This window comes from Sebastes fasciatus, chromosome 1 (assembly GCF_043250625.1).
Source record: "Sebastes fasciatus isolate fSebFas1 chromosome 1, fSebFas1.pri, whole genome shotgun sequence".
Taxonomy (NCBI): Eukaryota; Metazoa; Chordata; class Actinopteri; order Perciformes; family Sebastidae; genus Sebastes; species Sebastes fasciatus.
Window position 1 is genome coordinate 40,662,718 of NC_133795.1, and position 15,749 is coordinate 40,678,466.

General features: G+C 43.1%; 1 protein-coding gene across 1 annotated transcript in view; it reads right to left on the reverse strand.

Annotated features, from left to right (window-relative positions):
- cntn2 (contactin 2) overlaps positions 1-15,749 on the reverse strand; it is a 62,764-nt gene that overhangs the window by 10,780 nt on the left and 36,235 nt on the right. The window contains exons 4-19 of the mRNA XM_074648980.1: positions 15,413-15,588; positions 15,168-15,263; positions 14,110-14,322; positions 13,559-13,661; positions 13,192-13,373; positions 12,894-13,030; positions 12,268-12,397; positions 11,735-11,885; positions 7,275-7,402; positions 6,281-6,456; positions 4,686-4,806; positions 4,358-4,516; positions 3,819-3,968; positions 2,768-2,838; positions 1,858-2,092; positions 1,274-1,389 (exon numbers count right to left, since the gene is read on the reverse strand). Of these exons, the coding sequence (XP_074505081.1) occupies positions 1,274-1,389; positions 1,858-2,092; positions 2,768-2,838; positions 3,819-3,968; positions 4,358-4,516; positions 4,686-4,806; positions 6,281-6,456; positions 7,275-7,402; positions 11,735-11,885; positions 12,268-12,397; positions 12,894-13,030; positions 13,192-13,373; positions 13,559-13,661; positions 14,110-14,322; positions 15,168-15,263; positions 15,413-15,588 (2,344 nt within the window). The remainder of the gene's footprint in view (positions 1-1,273; positions 1,390-1,857; positions 2,093-2,767; positions 2,839-3,818; positions 3,969-4,357; positions 4,517-4,685; positions 4,807-6,280; positions 6,457-7,274; positions 7,403-11,734; positions 11,886-12,267; positions 12,398-12,893; positions 13,031-13,191; positions 13,374-13,558; positions 13,662-14,109; positions 14,323-15,167; positions 15,264-15,412; positions 15,589-15,749) is intronic.

Consider the following 15,749-nt stretch of genomic DNA (forward strand, 5'->3'; position numbering starts at 1 on the left):
CAAATGTAAGAGGATTTTACATAGAAAGAAAAGGAAATATGTGTTATTGTGATTTTTGTTTTAAAGGGGACATATCGTGCTCATCTTCAGGTTCATACTTGTATTTTGGATTTCTACTAGAACATGTTTACATGCTTTAATGTTCAAACTACACATTATTTTTCTCATACTGTCTGTCTGAATATACCTGTATTCACCCTCTGTCTGAAACGCTCCGTTTTAGCGTATTTCAACAGAATATCAATGGAATTGCGTTGCTAGGCAACAGCTTGGGTCCATGTTTACATCCTGTCAGCTGATGTCATTCACATACACTGCAACAGGAAATAAACTGGGACACATTAAGTATGTTTTTGTTTAAAACTGTGAAATTGTCTAAATATTGTAGATTTGTGACATCACAAATGTACAGAAATCCAAACGGCTTGTTTCAAACGCACAGTTTCTGAATACGGGCCGTGTGTATTTCTACATGGATTGAGCGTTTTGATACTTTCACAGTATTTATATATCACTTAAACCTGCTTTATGATATAAAAGACATGAAAATCTCACTTTTTACAATATGGGACCTTTAAATTTCTCTCCTCCTTTCCTTTATGATCGTGGTATTATCAAAATTATTATTCTTTCCTCATTTCTTTTCTGTGATTCTTTCGCTCAGTGACATTACACCCGGTTTGTGTGTGTATTTGCTAGATAAATGTCATAAGACAACAGTCATTAATTAATTCCCCTTTGAGGACTAGATGGACTGAGACTGATATGGACGTGAGGTGATCTTTACCCTGTTACCCTTGTGTGTTCCTTTTATGCTCTCTTTCTTCCTTGGACTATTGGGAAATTAATCCTTAACACAAAGCAGATAATCACTGATAACATGAGCCGTATTGTATTACCCCTGGTCACATGTCTGTTCACTTCTCCTACGCATTTAAAAAAACTGTGTTCCATTAAAACCAAAAATAAAAAAATAAAGTCATAAAAAAATAGAGACAGGTCTAACTGAAGGCCATCGGACAAAATCAAAATCTGTTTTCACAATAAAACGAGCAAAAATGTCACTGATCATCAAGTGTAACTGTTTTTTGTAACGATATTCTTCTCTTGTTTTATTAGTTGAATGTCAAATATTCGTCTCCAGCCCCCCCCCCCCACCTGAAAAGGATAAGCAGTTACAGATAATGGATGGATGGATTTTTTGCTATCCCTATCTCAGGTACAGTCTGCTGTGTTGGACAAACATCCACATGTGTATGTAGCAGCTCCTCACCTCATATCCTCTGAGGATGCCGTTGGCGCTGAGCTGCTGGACGGGCTCCCATGAAACCAGGATCTCAAAGGCGGTCAACGCCGTGGCGTTGGGCATCGACGGTCCCACCGTTGGCTCTGTGAGGAGTCAGTAAGAGGTCACAAGGTCAGAACACCGTATGCAGCATACTTCATGATGAACAAACTGACAGTGAATGTGAGCTGACTGTGGTCGTCCCACTAAAGGCTGCTCTCTAGTGGTGACAGCAGATACTGCAGTTAGAGACTGTTTCAAACTTTTCTTTACAAATGTTGCGTAGTTGACCTTACAGCGAGCCTTCTTCAATTATACTCTGTTAAGTGTTCGATTTTTTTAATGCCTCCATCTATTTCACTCCACTAACAATAATATATCTGACCGGGAAACACTGTGGAAAATAATCCCAATAGTTCATGTTCATAATAATAATGACAATAATCATTGTAAATGTTATCATTATAATAACAACAATAAGAATAAGTTGCTCTGTTATACAAAGCTGCGTAGCAGTAAACGTGCACCTTGATTAGAACGGGGGTGGTACGCTGAGACGTGGTTGAACTCACCTTCCTCTGCAGAGTAGACCCCGGCGATCTGGCTGAACGGACCTTCTCCTCTGCGGTTGTAAGCTTTGATCTTCACCTCGAAGGGGCTGTACGGCGTCAGGCTCTCGTTGTAGTAAACGTGTCTCGACGACTCCACGTGAGGAATACGCACCACCGTCCAGGACGGTGCGTCTTGCTTCTTGAATGCCAGGGTGTAGCCAAAGCCATCGCCATTCTGGTACTCTCTGGCCATAGGCTGGAAGGTTCAGCAGATAATTAAGATGTGAACCTCTACAAAGACAAATGGGCCCAAACCCAATGTTCCAACAGACAGCGAACACAACTTCAACTTCCAGTGCATATTGTAAAAAGTGACATTTTCATGGCTTTAATATTATAAAGCAGGTTTAAGTTCTATATAAATACTGTGAAACGCTTAATCCACAGAGAAACAAACACAGCCCGTATTCAGAAACTGAGCTTTTGAAACAAGCCGTTTCTGTCCATTTGTGATGTCACAAATCTACAATATTTAGACCATTTCAAAGTTTTAAATGTCAACATTTCTAAATGTGTCCCAGTTTATTTCCTGTTGCAGTGTATGTGAATGACATCAGCTGACAGGACGTAAACATGGACCCGAGCTGTTGCCTAGCAACATCAAAGTATGTAAACATGTTCTAATAGAAACCCAAACACAAGTAAGAACCTGAAAATTAGCACGATGTGGGACCTTTAAAACAATAGCCAGGTGCCCGTGTGAATACTGACACAGGTTTTTCTTGCTGTAATCATTCATACTGTCCATTAAGAGAACCCTTTCTACTGTAGTGTGCTTCCAAAAGTCCACAGGCCTCATTCTGTGCATGTACAATATACTGTACTATGTACACAAAGAACACACACACACACAAAAGAGTCATCGACTCACCGTCCAGGTAACAATGAGTTCATTGCGATCTCCTCCCCCTCCTCCAAGACCACTGGGGGCCACTGTGGGAGCTGAGGGCCAAATATATAAAACACAAGATGACATACATGATATATGGAACAACATATGATGCTTTCAAACAATAACCTCTCCCACAAACTAAATCATTTCCGAATGCACAAGGATACACACTCTGTTTTCATCTTACAACATTATTTCTTTAGTTTATTTGGCAGACACACATGTATTAACAGGCTACATTAGCCGCTACTAGCGTAGCACACCTGAATCCGTCATCGAACTGTCGGCGGGTGAGATGCACTGTGGGAATTTAGGTGCCAGGTTTTGACAAGGAAGGAGGTGTGGCAATAAAAAAGACGATATCTCTGGTTGTTGCTGCATCGATTTCAACGCTAAGTGGAGCTCATTTAAGATCATAACCAATTCAGTTAGAGTTATGCCAAAAATCTGTCAGTTGCAATGACCAGAAACAAAGACAATATTTTGCCACATCACTGCCACATTTTATATGTATTTTCATTTGTATTTTTGTTGAACAGTTTTCATGATGGTGATGTTTCCATTTGATCCTGAACCTCAGAATAAACCTCTAGAACTCTCACTGAAGGAAGCTGCTGTACAGCTGCTACACCGCTGCTCTGGAGAGGCTTTGATTTTACTCTCATACGTCCATACTTCTCATTACAGGCCTGTGGTCAGGGGTTAGGGTGGTGGTGGAGTCCAGGGTAAACTGGGGTTAAATGTAAAATGACTGCCAGTGACTTTTTGCCATTGATTTTCAGGAGGGTTTTTCACACTTCTGCTAACCCTGGGTTAAATGTCTGATGCAACATGTGACTACTGTTAACATTCTACAATTTCAAACAATTCCCCTCTTTACTTTAGCCCCGTTTCACACGGGCGACTTTTAGCCCAAATGTTTAGTTGATTTTTAAGGGATAATTCTGTAAACTCGGTGCTAACCCTGCTCTGGAGTAGGTCCAGCAAGCCCTGGGCAAAAGTCTGGGTTAGCCCACTTGTGTCCCCTCACCTGCTTGCTGCGTGCGGATGGTGTGTGAGGGCACGCTGGGCTCTCCGCTGCCCAGGATGTTGCTGGCGATGACCTGGAACTCATAATCCATCCAGGGCATCAGGCCCATCACACGAGCTGACTCCGCATTCCCCTCGATGTTCACCGGGTCTGGTGTACGGAGAGCAGATGTGTGTTTATTCACATGGATAAGCATCAATATTCAATCTCAATCTATGTTATTGTTTTTTTAAACTAATCCATTTAGTCTAAAAAATATCAAAAATAATGACATTATGTCCATGATACATTTCTATAACACAAAAATCATTTTTCAGAGTACTTCACATTTAAAAAGCTAAATTCTAATACTGTAAAACCGACTTAGGGTGCTTTCACACCTGCAGTTCAGTTCATTTGGTCCGGTTCATGTTCACACTGATGTTTTACAAATGAACCAGAGGAGTAAACATGAAGTTATGCAGACTGACAGCTAACTCGTTCATCCTGCATCATCAGGACCCACATTTGATTCTAGTTCTACACACACACACACACACCTGTCCTCATCTTCTTCCACTCTGATGAGAGCGACGATCGGCCCATGATGACATATTTGCCGATGGGACTGTGGTTATCGTAGCCTCGACTCCACCTGAGCTCCACCGATGCCTCAGCGACGTTCTTCACCAGTAAACCTCCGGGAGGTCCTGGGGGGCCTGGACACAATACAGAAATGGAACTGTTTGACAGAGTAAATGAAAACATTCACATCTCAGTGAGTATCTGTTAACTAAAGTAACAGGAGGTTGATCAGTACTTCATGATTCAGATGTCACATGACGGACAGGACGAGGGACAGGACAAGACAGCTCTGAGGCGTCTTACCTCGAACCACAAGTTTGGCTGAAGCTGAGGCGCTGTCCACAACAGTCTGAGCTGTACAGGTGTACATCCCTGCTTGACTCAGCTGAGCACTCACAGTCAACAGGTCACCGATGTTTTCCTTCTGAAAGGGCACAGGCGGAGCAGCAATAGAGTTAAACACTGTGTTAGTCATGAGTATAACAGACAGAAGGCAATACTCATGCTGAGGCAGAACTGACCATAACCAGCTGAGCTGAAGATTACAGGAGCTCATTTTCATCTGGACCCACAACTGGCTAACAGCAGCATGTTATCACATCAGCATTCATTAAACATTTAGATATGCAGGTGCAGGAACATGACCTGTGTAGTTAATCTCATTTAGGAGCTTATTTCTGCCAGGCCCTGTGCTCAGGTACCGTGAAATGTTCAACTTGCTGTCCGGAAATTATGGTTGGGCATTGAGGTGTTCTCGAGGTCCGATTGTGTGTGTATCTGTTTTTTTTATGCCGGTTCAGTCCTACATTCAAATTCACATTTTCACAATAATTAGACTTGCTTTTACAACCATCATCTGAGGCTTTTTTTCGATGAGGCTTTCCCTGCTAAAGACGAGGCTTTACCCGCTAAAGACGAGGCTTAACCCGCTAAGGATGAGTCTTTACCCGCTTAAGACGAGGCTCTACCCGCTAAAGACGAGGCTCTACCCGCTAAAGACGAGGCTCTACCCGCTAAAGACGAGGCTCAACCCGCTAAAGACGAGCTTTCCCCGCTAAAGACGAGACTTAACCATCATATGTAGCATCATATGTGTCCCCCTGCCCCCACCCATGGTAGAAATGAAACCTACATCTTCGAAGTGGCTTTCTGATTGGCTGCTGTTTGTGATCAATAACGAGACCTAATTAAAGTCTGAATGTCAAAATTCTAACTTGTTTAACATTCATAAATATAATTCATATTCACATTTTTGCTCCCTGGGAAACTAATGCTATAATGCGATATTCCATCTGTACAGTCTAATCTAATCTGTTATTGGGCATTCAATGACATGCTTTTTTAATGAACCATAATCAACACTGATATTCAGGGGAGACAATTAGCCTACATTTTAATTGATAGGGGGCGGTAAGGGACCTGGATAATAGATCCAAGCAGTTATTTGTAATATCCACCTCCAGGGAAAACTGCTAAATTATTTTCAGACCAAACACAGTTTAAGTTTTCAGAGTTTGGTAGAAAGAGTAAAAGGCCATTAGAAAATATATAATCACTAAAAAAACAATGTTCATCCTCTTCAGTACAGCCAGAGAGAAAAGCTGTGATCAAAGAAGCAGCTATTTATTTTTCATGAGAATTATGGTTACTTACAACCTCAAAGCTCGGGTGGATTCTGCTAATGGCCGATCGTGGTTATTTGCTGAAGCCTGAATGAAATTAAAGACAGCCTCAATGATGTCCCCTCTTCCCCTACTACCGCCTCACAAAACCTCCTGCCCAATGTTTTAACAACCACACCGCAATGATTAACCTCCATGCAGTAGCATGGTTCTGCAGGGTTTCCAGTCTTACACACAAAGTACCAACTTCTCTCCACTATGCCTCACAGGACTCACCCCCTCCACCCGGTGGTACGGACCGGCAGAGTCCTCCAGGTCCAGTAGGACCCCGTTGAGGGCCCAGGTGAAGGTCAGGTCCATGGTGGGGTCGTGGGAGGCGTGACACTGCAGCGTCACATTTTCCCCTTGGTTGATGTCGGCATTGGAAGGAGCCAGCGTGATCTTAGTGGCATCTGTACAGTTTGGGAACAAAATGAAAGCTGATTCACATTCTAACTAGCACCCATACAGATATCTATTTGAAATTCTTAAAAATAAATAATTAAATCTTTACTACAAACAGTCAACATATTTGATGAGGATACATTTTGACACTTTTTAAGTTAGAATTACCGCCTTGCGGTAGTATGCCTCCGCCAACCAGTCAAGTTGCAAGTTTACATCCATGTCTGTCATCACTTCATCATTTTATCCTATTACAAATTTGTGCGAAATTGTCATAATAAGGATATGAATTCTTAAGTTATGGCCAAAAACGTGTTGTGAGGTCACCAGGTGACCTTTGACCACCAAAAATGTGAATTAAAAACAAATATCTGGTCCGCTCTCAAGGTTCCATGGTGGAGAGGAGGGCGTGTTGCTCTGGCTCTATCTATCTGCAATAGGCTAATAAGCCAATATTGTATATGAGCGCGGCTCATTTATTCGTCATTCGTGATAATATTTATTTTTGCAAATTACTTGGGATTTAAAATGTGTTTTTATCTTTAAGAATTCAATTTAGATTAAAATATAGAATAACATTTAGGCCATACACTGTAAAACAAAAGAATAAAAAAACAGACGAACAAAAAAAGCCTTTACAGTTCTGGAGGTATATATGAAGTCTGTTTGAAGCCAGAAAATTCAGCGTTGTTGTTGAGTTGAGGAAGTCTGGATGGAGCGGTCACAGCTGACATTTCAAGCGTTAGTTTGTTGCCGTTTTTAAAACCACAAGGCTTCTGCCGTTGGACGGTTTGCTTCAGTGTGTGTGATGTGTGTCAGTGTGTACCTCTGACAGACAGGTGTCCGGTGCTGTTGGCTTTCCCCAGGTAGTTTTCAGCAAAGCAGGTGTACTTCCCTTCGTCCGCCCTGCTGATGTTGTGGATCCATAAGATGCCGTCTGGAGTAACCGTGACTCTGAGAAGACACGAGCATACGGAGAGTAAAGAGCGCCCACAGCTGGCTGACTACTATACTGCTACCAACTCAATGCAAAATACTGAAAACAACTCTCATGTAATCCAATACATCACAAACTATTCCCTCAAATATCATCACAGAACATGGACATTATAGGCATCACAAAGATGAGTGCTAATGTATTACATTGTGTTGTATGGAGCAGGTGTTCCTGTTATTGTGTCCACCTGCAGCTCTCACTTTATGTTATCATTCACATATTCCCAGCTGGTCTGCTTCAGCCACCAGCCCACTGCTCTAACTCTTCAGACTGCTGCTGTACAACATCACTTTAGTGGTTTAGTGGTTTTAATGGAACACCTACAATATTACAGAGATTTTGGAGTGACATGTCAGACAGCCGTCTCCACCTCCATCATCAAAACACTAAATGAGAGGATGTGTTTTGGAGGAATGCTGCTCATCCCTACAGCAGAGTTGTAGTGGTTTATATCTGAACTAGCTTGCAGGCTTTGGTCCGCAGTGCAGTTTGTTAATTAGAATGCAGCTTTGTGTGTCACTTTCAGCTTCACTGCCAAATAAGTGGCTTAGACATGTCGGCCAAATGTGATTGTCTGACGGCTTATGTTTTGTCTTCTCTGCTGGATATTGTTGTAAAGCTGTGTGTGAGTAAATCATCAGAACAGCTAGGGATGATAGAACACATTGTTTCCTGTACTAAAACAATCTGGAGTTGAATTAGTCTGAGGCTATCTGCCAGACAGAGTATCAAGTATTAAGTATCACTTCCATACTACAGAACGGCGTACCTGTAAACAGCTACTCATTTAGCTTGGTGGTTTGTAGCTGTAAATGACTGGCAGTTTAACACCCACTCTGCTGCTTTAGCACTGAATGAGTGAATGTGACTGATGTGTTTGGACTACGGGAGGACGGTGTAGTCCATTAGGTGCTGTCAATCAAATTAAAACTAAATGGGTAACTGAGTAACTGCCTCTTCAATTCATCTGATGTAATCCTCACTATTTTGAAAGCTTAAACCCTTAAAAGCATGTCAAGCGACTGACACTTAGTAGAGTGTTTGCTGACCACTTATAGAGACAACGACGATTCACAGGTAGAACATTAAAGGGAAAATTCGACGATTTTCAACCTTATTATCTACCGATATTATATCTGAGTTAGGAATGTGAGAAATGGCTGCAGTTCTTGTCGATATATTTTCTGTGTCTGTTCTTCCTGCATCCAGTGACGTCATAGTAACGTTGTAGAAGGCGAGAAAGAACTACAAAGTGCTACTTCAGCTCTGGTAGTTGTGGGGCACAATGCCCCATTTTTACAGTGTTTTTGCTGACTCAGATATTAGAGAGGCCGCTCGAGGCTGCTGCTGCAGCGGGGAGGATATGGCCGCTGGGAACCCTCCAGAACCTGAGCTGCCGAGAGCAAAACACCGACCGGTGGAGCCTTTGCTCAAATTGCCCTCCGATGCCAACAGAAACAGAATCATTCTGCTGTAATGAATGTCAGCGTGGGCACTTTTTGTTGGATGCTGTCGCAGACGACAACCCAGAGAGAGAGAGAGAGAGCCGTGTGAGCTTTGCTGTGCATGAGTTTACCTCCTCACTGGGACAGAAGTGTGCTGGAGACCTTCTCCAGGATCTTCATTGTCTTTTCCAGATAAACTGGAAATCTAAACTGGAAGAGATAACCGAGACCAGCAGGGCGATATTTGTCTTTGGATTTTGCTAATTTAATGGTGTGCCTCTGGAGAAGGAGAGAGAGCCACCAATGAGCCACCAATGAGCCACCAATGAGCCGCCAATGGGCCGCCAATGAGCCACCAATGAGCCGCCAATGAGCCGCCAATGAGCCGCCAATGGGCCGCCGGGTACGGCAGAGAGATATAGTGGGGGGGGGGAAACAGCCTGTAGAGCTGGCATATTTTCACATCTTACTCTGTGAATTAAGGATTTATTTTGACCAAAATAAATGATCTGTCCAGTTTGAATGAAGTGTGTTACGATGACTCTTAGTTCGACGTAAGAGAGAAACATGAATTCAGAAGGTGTACGTTTGTATATTCCTGTTTAGGTGTAGGAATGTTTCCTTCATTGTCCCTTCATTGACATTTTGTGAGTTTATTTTATTTATTTATCAGACTAAAACAGAGCTTGTGTAACATAGCAAACTCGCCGCTCATGCGCAATGCATCCTGGTACATGCAGGCACAGCCGGCACGCCTCCACAAGTAGGAGGAATCAGCTTTCTCGGTCAATACAGCACGCACTGGGGAATTTATTTCTTCAGTGAACTACATTTACCATCAGCACTGACGGGACATCACATAAAAAGGTGGCAAATTATCCCTTTAATATCAGATGGACAAGACTTTGCCTCTACATTGTGTGTCCATCCTAAACCCTCTGAATCAATACGACACACACCAACACTCAGGTGGTTACAGACTCGTCCTGCAGCTGTGACAGAATCTGATGAAATCAACAGTAATAAATCCTGCGATGCACACACACGTATGGTACCGTAGGTACCTCCATGTAGAGCTAAATCATTCAACAGTTGACGTGAGTTAAAGGTTGTTCTTTTAATTAACTGCATCTCTCAGATTGAGCAGAAACCAAGGGCTTGCTTGCCCTGCAGATGATGACATCGCTGTAGCTTCCGTTGTTTATCGCTTGAACCTGAAGTTGCGAGAGTGGAGCTGTGAGTTTCGTCGTTAGACTGAGGCAGGGTGAGACTGCGGTGATGACCTCGCTATCAAGAGAATGTAGCACCTGCTGCGATATGAGTAACTCACACATTTAGGAGACATACAGCGATGTGTAATTCAACGAGAAACATTCTCATCATAGTTTCATCACTGGTACACCTACAGTACGTGTGAGTAATGATGATGACTTACACCTCCAGGTTCCTACTGTACCTGAGCTGGAGCTTCATCTGGATTAAAACAAGAAATGTAAATGGTATGGACTGCTGTATGAGACTACTGTATACCTAGAAAGCACCATTTCTTGCAACCCCTTGTTTGCAGACACTTTAGACTTTGGTAGTAGATTAAATCAATGGTGTAGTACAATCTACAGATTGGAACTAAGTGCTTTGTGTGAAAATGATTTGTTTATGAGACGTTTTAAGTTAATCTACAGGATCAATAGCTTGGCTTTGTAGTTAATGGATGGTTTGTTGGCTTTATAAAGATCTTACATTATATAAAACATTAATAGACAAAGATGTACAACATAGGAAACCATTGACAGAAATCTGAGGCTTCTTTAGGCAACATGTGCTGCTACTGGACTTGTATTGGCAGATATTTAAAGGCACACTGTGTAGCATTTGGAATATATGATTAATAAGTTTTCTTTAGTGCATAATCACCTGAAAATAAGAATCATTGTGTTTTCGTTACTTTAGAATGAGCCGTTTAAATCTACTTACGGAGGGGGTCCTCTTCACGGAGCTGGCCGCCATGTTTCTACAGTAGCCCAGAACGGACAAACCAAACGCTGGCTCTAGAGTGGAACATTCCCGTTTTCACGTTTTTTTGGCGTCGGCCAACGTAGTTCTCCGACACGCTTGGCACACTTGAGAAGTTTCAGTTGGTTAAAATCTGCAACCTCGCCGCTAGATGCCGCCAGACCCTATACACTAGACCTTTAAAGGGACTCTATGTAAGAATCAGAAATGTCTTGTTAACAGCGACACCTGTGGCCGTTACGTCAACGAAAGTCAGCGTCCTGTTGCTCGCGCTTGTGCTCGCTCTACATAGACATGAACGAGCATCCGTCAAAACAGTGTGGCGACACACGTCAGCTAAAACCACAATATCACTCTATAGTTCAGCTGCTTGGCAGTAATGTTTGCTGACCAGACGAAGGTCTCTCCATGAATCAATGCTGATACTGTGTAGTCCTGCTTCAGCCTCCCGTCTTCTACAGTATGTAGTGTACGCTCATGCACGTGAGAGGTGGAGCGAGAGAGCAAGTGAGAACGAGCATTGTTATTCAGTAAAACACTGAGGTGCAGGCCTCATCCTACAGTATACAGCATGATATTCTGTACAGCAGTCAACTGATGACTTCCTGTTCTGTATGCATATCCAGGTATCCTGTTTATTTCATGCTGTATGTTATGCTGAGCCTCATAGTTTCTCTATTTCACAGCACGAGTCTTCCTAAGGACAAATACCCTCGGGAAGGAAATGAGTCATATAGATATTGATAAAAATGACCAGTCTTTGTTTTACATGGTTTTAAAATGTGAAGCAAATGCAGCGTACGTATGAACATGAGGTTAACTCAGTATTACCTGGTGCTGTTGGTGAGCAGTTCTGTCCCACGGCTCCAGAACAGGCTGGGCTTCGGGGCGGCTCGAGGGCGACACTCGATCATCACCTGTCCCCCCCTGGCTGCTGGGATCAGTCTCCTTACTGGATTCAACCTGAAGTCTGGAGCCTGAACTGGAAGGACGGGAGCACAGAGGGTGGAAGAAAGACAGAGGAGTGACAGTGATACAGTATTAAATCATATTCAACTTCAATTTGCATAAATACAAGGGAAATGTATTTTTCCCATTAAGTGCTCTATGAAGTAACTCGAACGAGTTCCCTAACCCAAGGGAACAAGATATCTAACTCGAGGGAACAAGATATCTAACTCGAGGGAACGAGTTACTAACTGGAGGGAACGAGTTAATACAAATGTTCTCCTAGGGGTCTAGGGTGGCTCTGTAGAAATCTAATTTTGGGAATGAAAAGTTAAAAATAATACCACTAAACAATAAAAACAGTACATTGAGTGTCAATGAGGGAAACTAAAGACAGTACTTCCTTGGACTTGTACCTTGGACTCTGAGCTCAGCGGTGGAGTAGATGGTTCCATGTTTGTTCTCAGCCACACACTGGTACATCCCAGAATCCTCCAGGGCCAGGTTATTGATCTTAAGACGAGCCCCATTCACCTCTGCCCGGTCCTGGTTAGGGAGAGGTGATGCGGGAGGTAGAGAACGAAAGAAAGAGAAAAGCAAGTGAATGAAGGGAAGAAAAAAAGGATGTGTGAGCTGGGAAACATACAGTACATGTATTCTGCATATGTGTGCTGCTGTGATGTATGGGAATTGAAATGTCACAATCAATTCTACACCAATTCACATTATTCCCTCTACTTTGACTTTATTGTGAATGTGACGATTGGAACATTTCACATCAGCACCCAGTCGTTCACAACAGGGAAAACTCTCTCCGTACTATTCCTCCTAGTTGAATGCCAAGTTAAGAAGAACTTGAGTTCCTGCGTCTCCTCTAGTTTTATAAGAAATGGCAGAAAATAGGACCTTTTCTGGGTTTAATGGATTCTCTAATTCAAAGGAAATGAACTTTCTCTGGGTGAAAGTATTCCCTAAAAAACAGCAGTGCTTTAACATGACTTTGTGTGTGGATGTATATAGTACAGTATGCTGTGCATGATACCTGTGTGGTGAGTGGATGTCCGTTGCGCAGCCAGCGTATGGAGGGTCGTGGTTTACCGGCAGCAACACAACCCCAGAGAAGCTCCGAACTGATCTCCACCTCTGAGTCGCTCATCACCTGCAACCACTCCGGCTGAGCTGGAGGTTTGGAGAAGAAAGGTACGAACAGAGACGGTATAAATGGCATTCAACGAATAGAAACACAGTGAGGAAGTGAACTATAAAGGTGTATTACAGCGAGACGTTTTGTCCCTTTTCATAAGTGGAATATTACGTAACGTTGCTGGTACATTGTTTACCTTGCACACTGATGCGTCCCTGGTATGTGTCACTTCCCTCTGAGTTGTAGGCTTCACATTCGTAAACGCCCTCGTCGTCGAAGGAAAGGTCTGGCAGGATGAGGGTGGGACCCTCGGCACTGGAGCCTGCCTTGGACGGCATCAAACCGTCCACCTTCCTCCACCGCAGTTTGGGGACTGGGCTGTGAGAGAGGAGTAAAGGAGAAATGGTAGTTTCAAACTGAAACGGCACAGGGACCAGATGGGGATCCAGTTTTAAGAAAGTTTGAGAGGAAGACGTATCATTAAGACAAGTGTAAAGCTGGAGAGGGCACAACCTCTCAACCCAAAATAACCTGCCGACACATGATGCAATGATTTCACTTACTTTCCATAGGCGAAGCACTCTAACTGAGTGGTGTGTCCTGCGAGGGCATAGGTCTCTGCAGGGAAGCGCACTTTGATGTTCGGAGCTGACTTCCTGGGATTGGCTGAAATAAAATACAATTGTAAATATTCATGTTAAATCCCATGCAGATTGTAAAACCTCTTCTTTAATCTAAGAACTGGGTGGTGACATTTGCACCGCCTACTGTGATGTATATCTAAATGTTACACACATAATAAAGAAATTTGCCGTATTAGTGATGTTGGCCTGTGGTTTTGTTCTGGAGCAACTTACTTTTACATTACTGACAAGATCGCTGTGAGAGAGTGAGATGTGTTAGCTTTGAGATTTGGTGGATATTCATGATTCATGAATATTCTTTCATTTCTCCAGTGGACTACATTTACCATCAGCACTGATTGGATATCCACAGTAAAGGTGTCCTGTTTGTTAATATTCATTCATCAGTTACACAGTTTTCTGCAGACCTCTGTGCTGAAGCTACATGTGGCTGCTAATAAATCAGTCAACCAGCTGCAAAGCCTTCATACCATCAGGCAGCACAGTGAGCTGGTTGGCCTTGCTGAAGGTGCTCTTGGTGCTGATGTCCATGTTGATGGTGGTGAAGCAGAAGTAGTTCCCGGTGTCGTTGGGCTCCGCTTTAGCCGCGTACAAGTTCCCCGTTACCTGTGACACGAACCAGCGGCCGTCGTCCTGCTTGATGAAGTTGGGAAACTCGTTGATTAACCAGCGGTAGGACAGAGCTGGAGAGGAGACAGGTTGGGGCAAATCACATTCATTAGTAACGCAGACGGAATGCACCGGGTTGTACTTACTGCCATCCTGCCAATGCTCACATTTCAATATGGAAACGGTCAGCAGAGTCATTTCGTTTCATATTTCACCCTCATGCCAAAAGAGGCTCATTTAAAACACTGTGACCTTTGAACCCCCCCGACAGCTTCAGGCGGTTGTAGGTTTTCTGACAGTTAGGTTCTCAGTGAAAGAAAACTTAAGAAAAAATATTTCCCAGCTGACAGCACATCATCTTCTAGGTCAGGGGTCAGCAACCTTTACTATCAAAAGAGACATTTCAGGCAAAAAAAAAAAAACTGTCTGGAGCCGCAAAACATTTGAGCATTGTGATGAAGGTAACACAAGTATAAATCTAAGTATATAGTATACAAGTATAAGTCTAATGCAGTGAGGGCCAAAGTGCAAATGTATTACGAAGTATTAGGGCCACATTGAGGAAAACAAATCTGAGATTTCGAGAATAAAGTCATAACTTTACGAGAAAAAAAGAAAATAACACGTAAAATTACTACTTTATAATATTATGACATTATTCTCGAAATCTCATATTAATTTTTTTCCCTCAATGTGGCCCTAATACTCCGTCGCACCGTCGTACCATAGACCTACAACAATGATAAATAAAAATGAAAATTTAAACAAAAAACAGTTATTCATTTCCATTTTTAAAAATTCGCAGGGAGCCACAAATGTGGCTCCGGAGCCGCAGGTTGCTGACCCCTGTTCCAGGTGGTTTAAAATACTAAATTACTAGTGTGAAATTTTCCAGGTTTTCCAGGAAGTAGATGGATACCTGGGTAATGTGTCGGAGGCTGGCAGGCCAGGAAAGCTCCTATGCCTTCATACGCTGTCTGAGGACTCCTGCTGTCCGGAGGGAAGTCATGGAGGTCTGGAGAAACATTCAAAGGTGTGAAGTAGACAAGAGAGAAAGGAATGGAAGAAAACGATTACTGTCACGTTCAGATCGTAACAGAAGCTTCTTCTGTCTCTGCCAATGACTGCCACTCGGGTAACTCAAACAGGTCTGTTCTCACTCACAGCCAAATTTGAGGTTAGCTGCTCGGCTGATGATGGTGCCGCAGCGGTTGATGGCCAGACACTGATAAGAGCCCGTGTCTCGAACAGACTCGGGGCTGCTGATCACCAGGTTGCCGGCCACCAGGGTGTAGCGCAGGTCCATACCCAGCGGGACCTCTGTGCCGTTCACAAGCCATCTGCAAGACAAAGTGATGAGAACACAGCAAATAGGAGGTAATAAACATTAGTGACAAACCACAAGGTTTCAGAGTGGCAGAGGCTCAGCGTGAAAGAGTTGCCTCGTGGGTAACCCATGCTGATGTCGTTTTGAAATGTGAGTCTGTTCTGGTGTGTGTGT